The sequence below is a fragment of the Cricetulus griseus genome (assembly GCF_003668045.3).
Source record: "Cricetulus griseus strain 17A/GY chromosome 1 unlocalized genomic scaffold, alternate assembly CriGri-PICRH-1.0 chr1_0, whole genome shotgun sequence".
Classification (NCBI taxonomy): domain Eukaryota; kingdom Metazoa; phylum Chordata; class Mammalia; order Rodentia; family Cricetidae; genus Cricetulus; species Cricetulus griseus.
The window spans coordinates 177,106,966-177,125,146 of NW_023276806.1; the positions used below are offsets into that span (position 1 = coordinate 177,106,966).

An 18,181-nucleotide genomic window follows, 5' to 3' on the forward strand; every position below is an offset into this window, starting at 1 on the left:
CTGGTCTCGAACTCACAGAGATCTATCTGCCTGCCTCTGCCTCCTGAGTGCTGGGATTAAAAGCATGTGCCAACACTACCCAGCCATAAGAAGTTGTTTTGTTTTTTCTTGTGACTCAATCTTCTACTTGTTACTGAACAGCATAGGTTTTCTCTTTATGACTACAAATTTTAGTAGACTTTAATGTTTCTGGGAACTTACCCATTTCTTCTAAGTTACATAATTTGTAGTAATTGTTAATAGTTCCTTATGATACTTTTGACTTTTATCAGCGTCATTGTCTTCTCTTTCATTTCTGCATTTACATGAACTTTCTCTACAGTTTTCTTTACCAGACTAAAGAGTTGTCAAAATTTTGTTTATCCTTCAAAAAACCACTGTTGGTTTTGTTTATTTGTGTACAAGTCCTAAAGATAACAAGACTCCAAAAACTGTGTTAACAGTAAATTGGTGTAATAAATTCAGAATAAAAAAAAACACAGACACAAAAAATCAGTTGCATTTCTGTACCCACACAACTACCAAATAAGGAAATAAAGATACATTACAACTAATGACAGCAATAGGGAGAATGAAAACCTTTATTTGACATCTTTCCTTCCAATCTGATTACTACATCTTTTTCTTTCTTTCTTTCCTTACTCTTTCTCTAAATATCCCCTTGATAGCATATGGCTGCTTCTCTGCCTGCCATGTAACTCATTCCCCGCTGACTTAACTCAAACAGAAGAACTTTTTTCTGTCTTTCTCTTCTCCATTCTCCTCTAGGCAGCTACCAAGAATTAGTTTATCTTCTCCACTGTTCTTTTGAATGCTAATGAAATTGTCTGAGTTTCTGAGTCCATTCTTACATTCTTTAACCTTTTTTTAGATTAATTTCTTTTTATTTTATGTATGTGGATGTTTTGCTGGCTGCATGCCTGTATGCCATGTGTATGCCTGGTACTCACAATGGCTGGATGAGGGTTTTGGAGCCCCTGGATCTGGAGTTACCACATATTGTTGTCCACTGTGTGGGGGTTGAAAATTGAACCGAGGTCGCTTGGAAGATCAGCAAGTGTTCTTAACCACTGAGCTGTCTTTCCAGTTCTTTAAATTCTTTTTAAAATGAAATTAATAATCCAAGAGCAGGTTCCAATTTTCCTCATATTATGTGTCAACTCTGCTGAGATTCTTCAAAATTTCTGGTAACATACCAAAAGCATGTATAGTTGTATCAAGAAATAGATCTGGACTTGGTGACACGCACTTTTAATTCCAACACTTGGGGAAAAGATTTAACTAGAACTCTGTGAATCCAAGTCCAGCTTGATCTAGATAACTATTTCCAGACCAGCCAGTGGTATACAGATATTTCCTGTTAAGAAGAGTAAAATAAAACAAAAATTCATAAAGAGAATTCATCAAAATAAAACATTTTATAACAATCAACAGAGTGAAAGGTTGGCCTATAAACTGGTGAGGGGGGCAATAGTTAATCTCTAAAACAACTAAGAAGCATCTATAACCCAAAGCAAAACCTATGACTAGCCCAACTAAAACACAGGCTAATTAATGATATGCATTCCTCCAGAAGAGAAGTTTGTTACTATTTGGAAATAACTGATTCAAAGACAGTTACTTAGCTGGTGGAAGTTGAAGCAAACACCCACAACTAACCACTGAACTGAACTGGAATCCAGATGTAGAGAAGGACAAGTGAAGAGCAAAGGGGTCCAGACCAGGCTGGTGAAACCCACAGAAACATCTGACCTGAACATTGGGAAACTCTTGCTCCCCAGACTGATAGCTGGAATACCAGCATTGGAATGAACCAGACCCCATGAACATGGGTTTCAGTGAGGAAACCTTGGAAATCTATGGGACCTGCTGTAGTAGTTCAGTACTTATCCCTAGCATAGGTGTGAATTTTGGGAGCCCATTCCACATAGAGGAATACTCCCTGAGCCAAGACACATGGGAGTGGGCCTAGGCCCTATCCCAAAGGATACTATAGACTCTGATGATACCCTATGGAATGCCTCACCATCCAGAGGGAGCAAGAAGGATATGTGATAGGTAGGGTTTTAGTTGGGGGCGGGGCATGGGGGAGAACGGGAGGGAGAAGGGAACTGGGATTGTCATGTAAAACAATTTTGTTTCTAATTCAAATAAAAAAATCTGTGGGAAAAAAAGACAGTTACTTGGGTCCTATTCAGCAAGAAATCTTCATAAACAGTGACTTTGAATGAGCTTGTTTTCTGTATGACAGAATGACTGCACAACCACTGTGTCTTGGAGGGAATAGTCTCAGTAATCAATCTGAGAGTGCAATGCCCAAGGAGATTCATTCCAAACCTCCCTGAGAGCCTGAGATAGATACACAGAGAAAGAAGAAAGACAAAAGGAAGAATGTAGGGGCTGCATTTCTATGAGACTTGAGCTCTCATCTCTAGCCTCTACAGACCAGGAAAAAAAAGTAAAAAAACTGACTCGGGACACAAGTCTATGGGGTTTGGGCTTCCAGTAAAACCTCAGTTTTCAGCTTTGGCAAATCTCTTCTACCAAGGTCATGACCTTTTGGGAAAGAAGTGAAACTTGGAATCAAGACATCTATAAAGAGGCATTCAGCTTGAAACAGTCTTTTCTGAACCCCTTGGCCCTGTGGAAGTGGCCCATCCCACCCTGTAGCTGATTAGCCTTCTCCATTAACTGGAAGACAATGCCTTGAAACTTATTCTGCAGGTGAGTCACAACTGACTTTCATTTTCTATTCTGGCTAGCAAATTATTAACTAAGGTCAAGTCACCATATATCCTTGACGGGTAAAGTTGATTTTGCCATGGAAGAAGGGCTGCATTTCAGCTAAATTGAAAAAACGGAGCAAGCATAGACTAGCAGTAGCTTCAAGAGGATATATGAGATTAACTCCTGAGTGTGCTGAGCTTGACAGATCTATTGTTCTGTTACATAAAAGTGATGAGGGAATTAATTCATCTATATGCTAGTAGAAATTAAGAACCTACCACAAATTACAAGGGACAACACTTTACTAATAAAGCTCCCTTAAAATGAAAAATCAAATGGGCCACATGAAATAAAGTGAACATAGAAATGTTATCACAGAAATTAGTCAAAAGAGCAAAACAATTTTTAAACCTGTGATTATAAATAAACAACATAAAAAAGACAAGTCATCTGAAGCACATGTTCTGCAAGGAAACCCCCAAATACTGCATTATTCAATAAATAAGGGACTTCTTAATGAGAACCTCATTGGGAGCTTCTGTCTTCTGCAAGACAAGGTTGGTAGCAGAAATTTGTCACATGGATCATAATTGCAATGGGGGTTGTAGGGGACACTGTAACCAAGCCTGCTAGGGGTGCTACAGGTGTGCCTGACCACACCTGCGAGGGCATGGTCAGGGTGATGTAGGGAAGGTTTAAGAGTGAGGGGCTCTCACATGGGCTTCCCTTCTTCCATTTCATCTTTGGCTTGCTGTACTTACTTCTGCCCTGCTGGCTGGCTAGGTTGCTCTGTAAGTAAGGCTTTTCCCTAATAAATACCCTTATATTTTTAACTGACTCCATATTGGTAATTTCCACATTAGGAGGTAAGAACATACTAATAAGAAAGAAACGGTCCACTTAGAGTCAAAATCTAGAAAGGACATTATGAGCAGCATGGTGACACTGACAACTGAAACAGTCCATCCTAATACAGGCTGAGGATTGTTACTAGTATGGGATGCCCTGTTCCACACAGAGGTTTGCTACTTAACCAGCTGGGGTACTTCTACAGTGAAAGAAATTAACATCTCTCTACCTGAAGTTTAAGACGTACTCCAATAAGAAGCCATGAGCTTAGGTCCAGGAGACAGAACAAGGGTAATTTTTAGAATTCATCAACTAAAAGAGCATCGCAGTTCTTATTAGAAGGAAACATACTTCAATAGTACCTTCCCACAGGCCCTTCTCCAAGGAAAAACAAGGTCTCTCTCTTTTTTATGTGATGTTTTAACTGAGGGATATCAGCCAGTGTAACTACCATGGGACAAAAGGTTCAAGTAGAATTTGGTTCATACAGTCTGTGGCATCACCCTGACCTCAGAAATAAGATCCTGGAGGTCAGGTAAAATAAAGTCTCTGCCATTTAGTCCAAGTCCAAGTTAATGATGAGTTTCTCAGTTCATGTCCCACTTGATGAACATTTCTAGTACCCAGACACACAATCACATGTAATGTGAGTTGACATAATTGTGAGCACAAAAACAATTTTAGTGTCTTAGCCAGTAACAATGGCCAAAAGCATGCCCCTCCATGGCAAAGGCTAGCTATTAAAGACATCACAATCTGGGAACAGATGTAACAGGACCTTGATTAGTGCTACCCAACATACTTGAAGGTGTGGTGTAGTCCCCATCATAAGACTTTCCACTACAAAAATCAGAGTGAGAGGAGACAACTCAAACTCTGCCCAGAAGTAGCCACACTTTCAATGGTTGGGCAGAGCACAGCAGCTGTGCTAGAGAGAACAGCTCTTCCTCACATATATATCATGAGAATGACAATTGCAACAATGTTCTCCATACTCATTTGAGAAAAGGTTCTTGATCAAAAATAGACGATAACAAATGTTTGTGGTCTTGTTTGGGTTTAATTAATCCTCATACTTTTGTCATAGTAAGTCGAAAGGAACCCTGGCTGTTGGGATGTAGAGTGACATTGATCCATCATATCTGCAGTGTCACATGTATCATGCAGAAGAGCAAGGTAAGGAAATTACAGGGTTCTAGCAGATCAACTGAGGCAAAACTGGGTGAAGCTAGCAACAATGCAGGGCAAACCAAATGCATAAATATGTCTAGATCAATCATGGTAGTGTCAGAGGATCCAAGTTAACTACATGTTAGTCAATCTTCAGTTACATGAGGTGTCCAGGGTACAAGAAAAGAGAAAACCCTAAGTCTGTTTATCAGCTGATTTTTCGTCGCATGTGGATGCCAGCAAAAAATCAACCATTGCTGGCCCATCTGGTTAGAGAGCCACAGCCACTCCTTCTTGCTGTCCATTTTACATTATTTTCCTCTGCAAAATAAGCACTTTTATGAAAGTTTTATTTCCATTCAACCATTCTATCACTTTTCAATATTTATCCCCAAAGCACCAGTCAGTAAACAGATGAATATATGCTAAAGAACTGTAATTTCCCCATCTACTGCAAGAGGAAGCTTCTCTGATGATGACTAAGCAAGGCACTGATCTATGAGTATAGCAGAATGTTCTTACATGTATTTTATTTCTGTGTCCCTTACCTGAACAATAGTATTTGCTTTTCTACTAGGCCCATGGACAATCCATTCTAAGATTCATGGTCACCTAAGCAATGTCAGACATAGGTTTTTATTCCTGGAGTGTGTATTTAGTGTGTGTGTGTGGGGGGGGTATTGACTGCTTTTTTAATTATTCTGTTTTGTTGATTTTTGTTTACCTATTGTTTAAGAGAAAGAGAGAGAATAAATTTGGGTGTCTTGGGAGGTAGAAAGAATATGGAAAGAGTTATGGAAAGAGAAACCATGATCAGAAAATAATGTTTGAATTTTTTTATTTTCAAATAAAGAAAAGATGAAAAAGAATTGCATGTTCAGAGAATTTCATCTAGGATACTATTTGACTTAAGATGTATCTATTTACACAAAATTGAAGTAAGTGAAATTTGCTTTTTGTCAGCATTGCAACTGATGAAATAGTAATGTTTTTTAGAACACCAAAGATTTTGAGGTTTGTCAGTATGAAAGATTAAATAGGTCCATTCAAGAGTTCTAAAATAGGGCCTGGAAAGATGGCTCAACAGTTAAGAGAGCTTGCTGATCTTGTAAAGAACCCAAATCAACTAGCTCACAGCTGCCTGTAACTCCAGTTCCAGGAAGTGTTAACACACTTTCCTTCAGCACTAAAGGAACTTGCACACACATGGTGCACATATAGACAAGTAGGCAAGGCCTATACACATAAATAAAAACAAATTAATCAGAAAGGTGCATTGTTGATAGAATATGGAATTATCACACATGTTTGTTCATGTCTTTCAAATTAAAACTGATGGCCTAATAGAGAAATTTGTCTTATAGCATGTGTTTTATTTTCTAAATTCATTCATATAATGACCACTAGTTTTTACTACAATTTCAGCCTATTTTCAACTGGTGATTACGATGTCACAGTACCTTTCTGAACTATACACAAGCAGGTCTTCATGACATGTAAACCCTAGCACAAATACAGCAGTAAAATTCAGACCCATCAAAGCATGTGGCAGGTTACACAAAAGTACCTGGCAACATTGAAAAACATGATGCTGTTTTATTGTGAAAAACCTGTATTTTCAAAGACCTTTTCAAATAAAGCAAGTGACATGAAGATATAATGACCTTTCTTCTGGTTAAAGTCAAAATGTCTTCTGTTAAAAACATTTGCTTTTCTTAATAGTTCAACATCTTGACATCTCCTGTCTGGTGTTGAATAGATATTACATTTCTGTCACTGATGAAAAGAAAAAAAAACACTAGATTAAAATCTTAGCAAAAATGTGAATATTAAGTATTAAAATATAGCTGATTAGTAAGGATAACACCATTTGAAATATTGCACAATATTAAGGTTATTATTATTATTGCTTCTATTACTACACATGTTTCAAAACTTATTGATTTCAGTGAAAACAATAATGCTCCCCATGATACCAGGTTCACCATTATTAACCAAATAATCTGAAGTGCGTGTTCACTGGATTATGCATAATGTATGAGGAAAGAATAAAGATGAAAGAGTTAGATTAAGTTTAATTACCTTACAAAATCATAATGAATATATATTGGTTTCTTATTATTATTGCATTCTGCCAATGAAATTCCTGTACTCTCTTTTAGTAAGCTGCAAGGAGCCACTTGTATTCTTGAGGAACCCTTCTCTCCATTGGCACTAACATCTTGTTGACTCCATTTTCTAAGTCCTAAAAGGCATTCTCATTGAGAAATTAGCAATGAGGATTGTGATGATGTTATATTCTGAAAATCTCTTTTACATTCTAAGAGAACATAACCATTTCTGGAGCTCACAGACTGAGTTAATAATACACCTTGATGTCACTTAAGATTTAAGACTACCAGCCTATTATGTACCCAAACTGTTTGCTTAACCTGCCTGTAAGAGAACATTGTAACAGGGAACTTTAATTGCTTTGGCCATTCCATGTAATCAACTTTAAAACCTAATCTAATGTACAGCTGCAATCTTTAGTTATGTATTCTGTCATGCACTTGGGCCAGAGTAATGCATGTGTACCATTTGCTAAAAGCAACAAACACAGAAGTTGAAAGCAACTTCCCAACACCTACCATAAAAGTTGAAAGCAACCATTTGTAGCTGTTAGATGATAAACAATGATATTTGTTGTGTGGGTCAGTTGGAGGGAGTGACTTAATTTCTTGTAAGAAGCTGTTAAAGATGTCTGTATAGTATCTCATTCCAAATCCCATATGATGTTGCCTATGCTGTTCAATAAATAGAGTGAAGACCGATAATCATGCCACACACAGATGGACAGACAACATGCATACACACACACACACACACACACACACACACACACACACACACACACCCTATACAACAGACAGACACACAAAGGGATATCCATACACAGACATAGGGATGAACAGTTTCACAAGACAGCGTTCAGGCAGGCACAGATTCAGACTCAGACTCAGGTAATGGAGAAAAAAAGACTCAGGAGGATGAAGTAGAAATACAGAATTCAAATAAGGACTTAAGTTGTTTAAATGACTCCAATGGACAGTGTTTTTATTTTTTTCTTTAATGTGATGCAGACACATAAGTGGTGACTTGGAATTAATCACCAATGTGTTCTAAAAATCCACACAGAGAAGAGATCCTTGAGATTATGTACACTGTATACACTGTATGTGCACACATATGCAAACACAAATGGTACTATAAATCATTTAAAATAGTCTAATAGTGGATTGGACTCATTAAACCAAAACACCTTTATTGAACATACTCTGTGATGGTTTGGGGAAATGGAAATGAAGATTCTGAAGCCGAATTACTCAGATTTAGATCTGAGTAATTTTCCTGTTTCCTGTTTCCACATTTGCCAGCTATAGGTCTTACGTGTTTCCTGCCTATGATTTTATTTATTTATTTATTTATTTATTTATTTATTTATTATTTGTGTGCATTGGTGTTTGTCTGCATGTACATCTTTCTGACAGTGACACATCTCATGGAACTGGAGTTATAGAGAGTTAGGAGCTGCCACGTGTGTGCTAGGAATTGAATCCAGGTCATCTGGGAGAGGAACCACTGTTCTTACCCACTAAGTTATCTCTCCAGCACCCCTGTTTAAGTTTCTTGGCTTTGTTCTATATCATATATTCAAAGCAGGACTGGTGCAGCAGTACTTAGCTCTAGGATGGCTGTGAATCTTAAATTCCTTATAAAATTTGCTGAAAACTCTAGGGATTTTTGTCATTCCTGATGGAATGGAATGGGAGTTCTCTCTTCCTGTTCTCTCTGATGATAATGTAGTGTATAGTATAGGATGTGAAGTCATAGAATAAACAATATTTATGTAGTTATCAAGTAAGCACTGTGTGTGGTTGGGGTTGAGGCTCCTCAGCTGCCACATGAAATCGTCTTTGGGATTCATTATCAGGTTTAGCCTTTATTCCTGTTGTTCAAACAAGAGCTGAACAATAGAATTTGGCAGTAAACTCAGCTGCCTGATATCATTTTGCTTCATATCATTTGGTTTTCAAGATACAGGTCATAATCATTTACAAAATCATGAAGGAATGGAAGGGAGACCCTGCTGAATAAGTATGTGTGAGTTGTTTTCTTTTTTAAAAATCAATTTTATTCAAATTAAACAATTTTATTTTATATACCAATTCCAGTTTCATCTCCCTTCCATCCTCCCATTCTCCCCACCAGCTCCCCATCCCACTTACCATCCACTACCTAGGGAAGGTGAGGTCTCCCATGGGTGATCATCAAATTCTGTCACATCATTTGCGGCAGAATCTAGCCCCCCCCCCCCTGTGCATCAAGGCTGAGAGAGTAACCCTCCATGGGGAATGAGCTTCCAAAGTCCATTTGTGCACTAGGGATAAATACTGGTTCCACTGCCAGCAGCCCCATAGACTGCTCAAGCCCCACAACTGACACCTATGTTCAGGGGGCCTGGTTCAGTCTTATGCAAGTTCCCCAGGTGTCAGACTAGAGTCTGTGAGCAGAGTGAGTTGTTTTCTACCCATGGAAAAGAGTGTGTGGAGTGGACCCTGACTAGCTGAGAACACTCAATACTGGTTATAAAACAAGAAAACTAACAAAAGCAAACTCAATGTAAACTTTTCTATCACGTTTGCGTATGCAAACACATATGCATGTGTGTGCAAACACACCTAAAACTAATCATTGATCTTTAATGGAGCAGTAGCTCTCCATATGAAATATGTGGTGAAGAAGGCATAGAGTTCCAAGTTGCACAGAGTGATAAGGAAGAGCTTTGGAAGGGAAGTCTTTGATGGATGATAAAGGTAATGGCATGGAACTTGGATTCTATATAACTGAAACAATTAAAAACAAAACTAACTTGAGAAATTGGCAAAACTCTATTAGCTTTTAGTCAATAAGAATAAAATTAACCAAATTAATACTCTATTTCAAATAAGAAAGCATATCAAATCATTCCTTAATTACAAAAATTAATAAAAAGCATGAAACAAATAACCTGATGTTCATAATAACTAGGTCCTCCTTCCTGGGGTCTATCACCCTGTATCTGCAGAATAATGGCTTCCAAAGATGCACACACATGACAATTCAATTCAAGTTTGTTAGTATTTTTTCACAATTTTAAAATCCATATCCCATACTTTGATGTATAAGTTAAAATATCATAGTAGTTTACACATAAACACTTATGCACAATGCAAAGAGGCATCAAATCTGTTCCAGGAAATGTACGTATTTGGTGGCAAAATGGGAAATGTGTGGAACATAGCAAGAAAGCAAATAAGATGCCATACGTGAATGTCATTGAGCCCTTCAGCAAAGTGTTTTCATGCCACATGCTGCATGTCTTGGTCCTGGAAGCCTGACTGTGGTGAATTGGGAGTGAAGACATGTCTGAAATACAGGCACACATACAGAAAAACTGGGGTCAGGTGGGCTGTGTGAGCCCTGTTGGAGTGACATCAACTACACAACAACCTGATGCCCCAGCACGTTTACTATGTTCAGCACAGAGGAGAGGTGTTAGCTAGTCTCAATTGGGATGCAGTCTCAGGTTTCAGTCACCAGGCAAAAGGAAGCTGTGCTGCTAGTTTTGGTACACACTGGTCAATCATTGCTAAACTCTTGTAATTTGGCCAAAGGAAGGCTTTTCAAGTCCTTCAACTTGACCCTATAAAGGTTTGCACATTCCCTTTGGTGTGTAACACTGGGGTCATTGCCAATATTACACATTCACTTAGGACTTCCTTACACATTTACTCAGGACTTCTTTTACTCATCACATATTTATATCAAAATAATGATGTATTGTTGATGGCAATTTATTAACTTGGAAGGCAGAGATAGGTGGATCTCTATGAGTTCAAGGCCAGCCTGGTCTACAGAGCAAGTTACAGGACAACCTTCAAAGCAGTACAGAAAAACCCTGTCTTGAAAAACAAAAAAAGAAAGAAAGAAAGAAAGAAAGAAAGAAAGAAAAGAAAAAAAATGTCATGGTTGCTTCTGGAGACAGAGATTAAAGCTTATAGTTCACATTTGAGTCATTTGAAACATAAACTGGTTGTTCCTGTATTCCATCCTTATCAACCCCCAAGCTTTTGTTTTGGGCACAGGTATCAGTAACTCCTGACAATAATGACAGCTACAGATTACAGGTGAAGGAACAGAGTAGGAATATATGGAATTTAAAAACTGAAATTATGACTCCAAAATATTCCCTAACTACAGGCTTTTTACACCTTCCACATCTGAATCAAACAATTCATATTATTTTTCTCACTACTTCAGTGAAGTATCCCTATAGCTTATCATTGCATACACAATGCAGACATACAGAGACACTCAGAGACAGAGTCTAGATGCAGAGTCTTAAACTATCTTAGGACAAAGATAAGTTATCACACCACGAACTTCTCTATGATGTGTGACTACCATATGTGCTCAATTGTGCCTGATTTCTCTGTAAACCTAAAATGTCTCCCTCTATTATGTTATCTCCTTTCTTGTTTTCTTCTATAAGATCTGACACATTGTCACAGAATTACTAAATGCAATTGCTCTACAGTATAGAAAGTAATGGAAAGTATTTGAGCTTTCTATACTTAAGGACAGGAAAAACACTCTTTTCTATGTCAGGTAGTGATTAGAAATTGTGGCAATTATCATATTGCCTCAAAGCTTTAAGTCCTGTAGGAAAAACTAGAATATGATTATTTCTGTCCTTATAGACTCATGAGGAATTAACATTAGAATGCTTTTTGCTCATGTGGGCTTGGACATGGAACAGGTTCCACCAATGTTATTCATGAATAGCTTGTGTCATTATGCAATAGCAATGGATACAGTATTTGAACTGCCAAAAAGTAAAGAAAAGAAAGAGTAAGGCAAATTAGGGGTTAATTTCCTGGCCTGAAAATATGATTAGGATAGGAAGACATTGAAGTCTCTAGCCAAATAGAGTAGAACCTAGCAGTCTGAGTGAATCTGAGGAGCAGTGAAGTTGGAAACAGTTTGGTGATTGCCCGTTTTATCTAAGCTGAGGGAGAGGTGAGAGCTAGATGCTTGGCCTCTTTGCTTTTCTGATCTTCAGCTTGAAGCTTGAACCCCAGTATCAGTCTCTGGGTCTTTTATTTAATATGTTACATTTAATGGTTGATAATAGAAGTTCTTGAAAGTACTTAAGTCAAGAATGAGATCTTGAAAATTGGAGTACACATTTTAAGAAGAAGTACCCCCAAAGTTTATGAAACATTGTGGCCACAAAAAGAAACAATTGCTATTTTAAGAGAATAATACCTTACAATGTACATGGATCTTTTAGCACAAATGGGCATTCACAGTTCCATCAATAAGTATCTTTAACATAGATAAATCTTGACAATAGAAGATGAACCACCCATAATGCTTCTGTGCCAAGTTATGAAGCTTTCTATTTTTAAAACTGGGAGCATTGATATGCTTCCTACCAGGATCCATTGCATGTCCATCATAAGCTACTGATGGCTGAAAGAAACAACTTACTTTATTGCAAAATTTTATCACTAAATGCAGTTGTTGACATTATTAATTGCCATATATTAATAAGAAAAATGCTTTAAAATTTTGTTCTATTGTCGCAGAGTCCTTTATACTTCAAGAAATCTGACAACATAGTATTTATCTTGTTTAATACTATTAACAATTACGAAATATTTATTTATTACATTTGTAAGGCTTCCTTACAGTTTCAAAACAACTTACTGGTGATATTAAAATATCACTCAAGGCACCAATGTCTCCTCAAGACGCAATGTCTCCAGGATTCCTAGAAGGAACATGTAGTGTTACCTTCCTGTTGGATTTATACCAATAGGTTTAGAGAAATCAAGATTAGGCCAATTCTTTCCTAACTTTTGTGACATAGGGACCTGGGTAAAGGTCACATAAATAGAATATTGATTATATGAGTAGCTCTTTTTTAGTTGAATAGATATTTAGAGGTTAGCCATTCCATACAGCCAGTTATCTTCTTACTAAGAAGTGAATGGTTCCGAAAAGGGTGAATATTTTTGGGAGAAGAAACCTGAAAGAATAATAGTGAGAATTTAAGAAAAAGCAAAATAACACTAACTTACTATCTCAGGCCATGCAAACTATTCATCAGAATCAGGGAAAAGAAATGTTTTTGATGAACAGATCAGAGAGTGGGTTCTGTATTGTAACAGGAATTGATGAACAGACTTATAGGAGCCAGGACATCTCAGCACCTAGCAGATAGAGTAGAAGGTTTCTGAAGTGGCTTATTAAACACCTAAGAAAGCTTTTTTAAAGATTTGTTTATTTATTTAAATGTTGTGTGTGTGTTTGCATGTAAGTGTGTGTATGTGTATGCAGGTTTCCATAAAGAGCAGAGCATCTGATGCTCTGGAGCTGGAATTATAGGCAACTGCAAGCCAATGATTGTAGAACCAAACTTAGGTCCTCTATAAGAGCGACATACACTGTAAACTACTAAGGCATCTCTCTAAGCATATCTTAGAGAGTTTTAAATGTAATCTTGTTTGGTTTTTTGTTTGCTTGCTTGCTTGTGAAATGTATAGAGATATCACAGTTCAAAGTGATAAGACAGAAATGTTAGAAATTAGGGGAATTGGAAGAGGTGTGAAGTATCATCATTCAAGGGGGGGGGGAAGTTAATTTATTATGAAACAATAGTTAGTGTGGATATGCTGAGCTTCCATTTGTGAGCATTGCCATAAACTGTAGTAAGTCCAGAACACAGAACTATGCTATTTTCCTAGGAATCACATTGCCATACAATAGTTGATATGTGGGTTTCATCTGGATTGGAAAGTTTTCCTAAATGAGTTTAAATCAGATGGTGACAGAAAAATGTGATGCGTTTGTGAGTTGAGCCATGATGCCCACCAGTGGATTCCAAGACAGACAGAAGTGAAGTGCAGCATTACATGAGTAATAAAAAAGGAAAATTAATGGGGTTCTGGAGATGGCACCATGATAAGGGCCTGCTGTACAAGTGTTAGGACCTAGTTTGCATCTCATGGACCCAGATGGATGCTGGTCATGCTCAGCAATGTTTATAACCATAGGCATAGGGCAGGGAGCACATAACTCACAAGAATCCCAGAGTTCACTAGCCAGCCAATCTAGCCAATTAGTAAGCACCAGTCTCCAAAAATAAGACAAAAATTTATTCATAAACATATCTAACATTGACCTCTTTCATATACCCACACGTATGTATACACACACACACACACACACACACACACACACACACACACACACAAGCACATGAATACAAGGGAGTGATGTATACAGAGAGGAGAGAGAGAAAAATTCACTGCACACAACAAAGAAAGAAATGAAAAAGGAGCATGATAATCAACGTAAAACAGATGGGGTTAATTGAAAATGCCTGAATATTTTTAATCCAATTGGAAAAAAATCAGGGACTATGTATTTTTAATCTTTAGTTTGAAAGTGTTAAAATTTTCATGACATTAAAGGGTAGCCACGGAGTGGGGAAAATAACTAAAGAGAAGGAACAAAAGAGTTAAAGGACTGATTGGCCTTGGCATAAGTTGACTGGTTTTTAGAAAGTTCAGTATTTCATGAAAGATGACAGAAGACACGCTGGGGAAGATTCCCTGGAGGTAGGGAGCAACGTGTTCTATTAGTTCAGTAATTTCTTGAACAAGGATGGTGTTTGTAAAAACATATGAAGATACCTATGTCAAAATATAATAATTTGAACAAGGAAAGAAATGTGCACAGAAAAGGAAAAATAATTAAAAAGTAAGTTACTTATTGCCTCCACAATCTTTGAGATATTAGGATGTGTGGTCCACTATTACTTCAGTGACAGAGTTCAAGTAAAATGGAAAGAATAAGCATTGTGAACTCTACTGAACATTCTGTATTCTATTTGTCCTTACTTTATAATTTCCAGGCAGCAAGTTTGGTCTTGAATTCGGTTGGGTAACAACACTCAGTGAATTTTCATACCTATCACAGAACATATTAGAAACATTTATTTTAATTCTTAGCACAAAATATGTATTTCAGTGCTAATATGAGAAAATAGTGAATGATATAACAGTTTACTTTTATAAGTAAATAGGTATATCTACCCCATATATTGCTATAGTTAGACAGTACTAAAAGTAGCTTGAATAACTTCTAACATATTATAATGCATAACTGGTTATGTTTTAAAGTTGAGATAAATACTCCATATTATTAGTAATTTATATTATCTCTTATGGAAATAAATAATGTGTTTTGATGCTATGTTAAGTAAAATTTCTGAAAAAAAACTGTATTTGTTCCTATTTTTCTAACCGGTCTGCTCTTTGTCATTAAATAAACAAATTATAAAGTGAAATTCTCATTTCAAATCTGACTTTACTCTCTGCTATAATCCAAGACCTAGAAGTGTATTGTGTGATCAATAAACATTGATGAATAAGGCTACTTTATAAATTAATGTAGAATTTAAAAGTAATATTTAACATTTCAAAGCATCCAACTGACATTACCTATATGCAAATTTGAAATACTTTGAATTATTTAGGACTCAATTGGTAGAGCCTCAAACTTCTTTCTTTAAAGCATTGGATCTGCTGTACCTGAGTCCCTGTGCAGCTTCCTTTTCAGTGAGACATGGCTGACTCTGCTGTCTGTGACACCAAGGAAACAGTCTTGAGCAGGCAGGAACACTGGAGGAAAGGAACCAAATACAGGGTGTGTCTGTGCAAGGGGAATTAATACTCACTTTCCTTCCCGGTCCCTACTACCTTCCTTCCCAACTTTGAGTTCTCTTGTTCTTAGACCCATTCAGTCCACTAAGTGTTACTTGCATGTATAAGAGGAAAGGTAAATCTACTAGAACTTGTGTAGACTTTCAAGAGATGCACCCCTAAACAAATAGATCCCCCACTCCAGCTCCCAGCAGCAGTCAATTGCCAATATCTTATCATCTCAGAAGGGGAAGTGCCTCCCCCAGTGCCTGCTACAATTCTGGCTGGCTTGATCTTGTGAAAGTCTTGTTCATGCAGTCTCAGATGGCCATATCATGCCCATCAAATGGCTCTTACAGTCCTTTCAGATGCCCTATTTTTTTAACTATCTTGATAACCCTTCCTTTACCTTTGGATCATGTCACTTTGTCTTTCAGATCTTTATTACATCTTTCAGGATAAGACCCAAAGTTAGAAAGTACAATAGACTCATGTTAACACACTTCTACTGTTATGCTTATGAAAGGAGAATAAATCACCTTTGGTGTTTTTAGCATCTTTATTTTTGCTGCTATTCACTCTTCAAAAGGCCATTGCCTCTGGTCAAAAGTTTTGTAAGCCATAGAAAGATGCTTACATTTCAGTCACCCCTCATTATGCTGCTCTGTGATCTATAATCTCTCTGCTCTGTGATTTAGTTCCTTTTCTACTAAAGGATGTGTTCATGAAGAGCACATACTGTCTGTTATCATCCCTGTTTTCTGCTCTCCTGTCAATAGCCCAATAGATCACAAGATAGTTACTGGATTATTTCAACCCTTCTCTGATTGCTCTTCAGGCTCTTCAGGCTCTCTTACTGTGTCACTTCTGTTTATCCTTTGATAAGCAAATATAATCAGAGATCCTGATCTTGATTATGCATATGGACAGTTAAAATCCCATTTATGATAATTTATTAAAGTTGAATGTCTTTAATTCAATCAACAATTTTTGGAACAGGTATTGGCTTTTAGGCCAGAAGGTTTTCCTTAACACTCAAAGTCCACATGTAAAATAGTCATCTCATGATGAAGCATGAGAAACAACACAGAAATTTTATCCAAGTCTTTGTCTCCATTTTTATCCTGTTTTCGAAGGCACCCCCCAATAGATTTCCTTTGAACAAATTCAAAGGGAAACAACAGAAATCTTACTCTTTGAAGAGGCACCATGCTACTGCATACAAACACATCAGAAAGAGAGCTCCCGTTAGAGTGAAGACTGCTGGAAACCAAGTGTCAGGACTCCAATAGTATGAGATCTTCCTTAGGACAGAGGTAGTAATCTGAGAATGCAATAAATATGTACTAAGCATTAATGGTGCAATTGACAAAATATGAAATACAATATATACTGAAAGAATTCCTTTATATTCTTTTTCTTTATGATTATTCCTACTAGGGGATAAAATCGTATTAAACAAAAGTATATCTTCCGTATCTTTGTGGATTCTATGAAGTTCTTGGCAGGGCAAATTAACAAATACTGGCTAAATGACATATAGGGTGAGTCAGCAAAATGAACCATAGTATCATTGACCTTTTTTGTCTCCTGCCCAAAATCTCAGATTTCCCCCCAGTATATAAAGTCCCGTTACTAACTACCTCAACTGTGGCCATTAAGAAACCAGTAAGTAGCAAGGTTTTCCACGATTTGGATTATTGTCCTTGCCTAAGAAACAGTAGCATCCAGCAGATGGCAGCATAAGATAGGATAAGCTTGTAAACACAGGCTTTAGGTGTGGCATTTAAGGTAATTTATAAAGCTAATTTCACAGAAATGGCAAGAAGAGGAGGTGATAGGAGAACTTTACAAAAAAAGAAAAGAGGATACATCAACAGAAGTGGTGTGGAAGTAATCCCATTGCTTGTGCAAATCAGAGAAAGGACTCCTAGCTGTGTTGAATGTGGTTAGTTGTTAAGATTAAGCATTATATGACTAGCCATTCTGCTTTATAATACACAAGTGTGGGCATGTCTGAACAAAAGGAGATGGGGAAATCAGGTTAAGCTTAAGAGATGCCAGTGAAAGTGATGTGATCTAACATTCATGAATAAATAATGTCCTATACTTCTAAGTATATATAAATAGAAAGGTTGACAATCGTTTTCCACTTAAGAAATATAGCTTTATTTTCAGATCTTTAAGAAATAGCTGGGTGTGGTGGCACAGCCTTGGAGTTCCAGCTATTCTGATAGCTGAGGCTGGGGGATTACTAAAGCCGAGGTGTTTAGTTCAGAATAATAATACACACTCGAATACTTTTGCCACAGTATAAGAAAATAGATTCCAACTCCCCTCCCCCCTCTTTGTCCTTACTGCCATCACCTCTTTCCTTCTAACAAGTATTTATTGAATTTGTGTTTTGGTCTGAGAATCAACATATAAAGGTCATACACAATCATGAATCCCAGGCACAGCATTAATTTATCAACCCCTGAGGGCTGGGATTCATATGCTTCATACTGTCAAACTTAGACTACTGTAACAATTTTAAGTTTCAAAAGTCTAATCCATACCATGGCACCAAAGCACAATATTTCAAACAGCCATTGTAGCTCTCACAGAGTCATCTGTAGGAAATTGACAGAGCTTGACAC

General features: G+C 37.2%; 1 protein-coding gene across 1 annotated transcript in view; it reads right to left on the reverse strand.

Moving 5' to 3' along the window:
• Nucleotides 1-5,567: 5,567 nt before the first annotated feature.
• Nucleotides 5,568-18,181, reverse strand: part of LOC103162716 (cadherin-related family member 3) — a 101,427-nt gene continuing 88,813 nt past the window's right edge. The window contains exons 19-22 of the mRNA XM_035451504.1: nt 16,736-16,866; nt 15,432-15,521; nt 14,739-14,808; nt 5,568-6,522 (exon numbers count right to left, since the gene is read on the reverse strand). Coding sequence (XP_035307395.1) covers nt 6,520-6,522; nt 14,739-14,808; nt 15,432-15,521; nt 16,736-16,866 — 294 coding nt within the window. The 3' untranslated portion in view covers nt 5,568-6,519. The remainder of the gene's footprint in view (nt 6,523-14,738; nt 14,809-15,431; nt 15,522-16,735; nt 16,867-18,181) is intronic.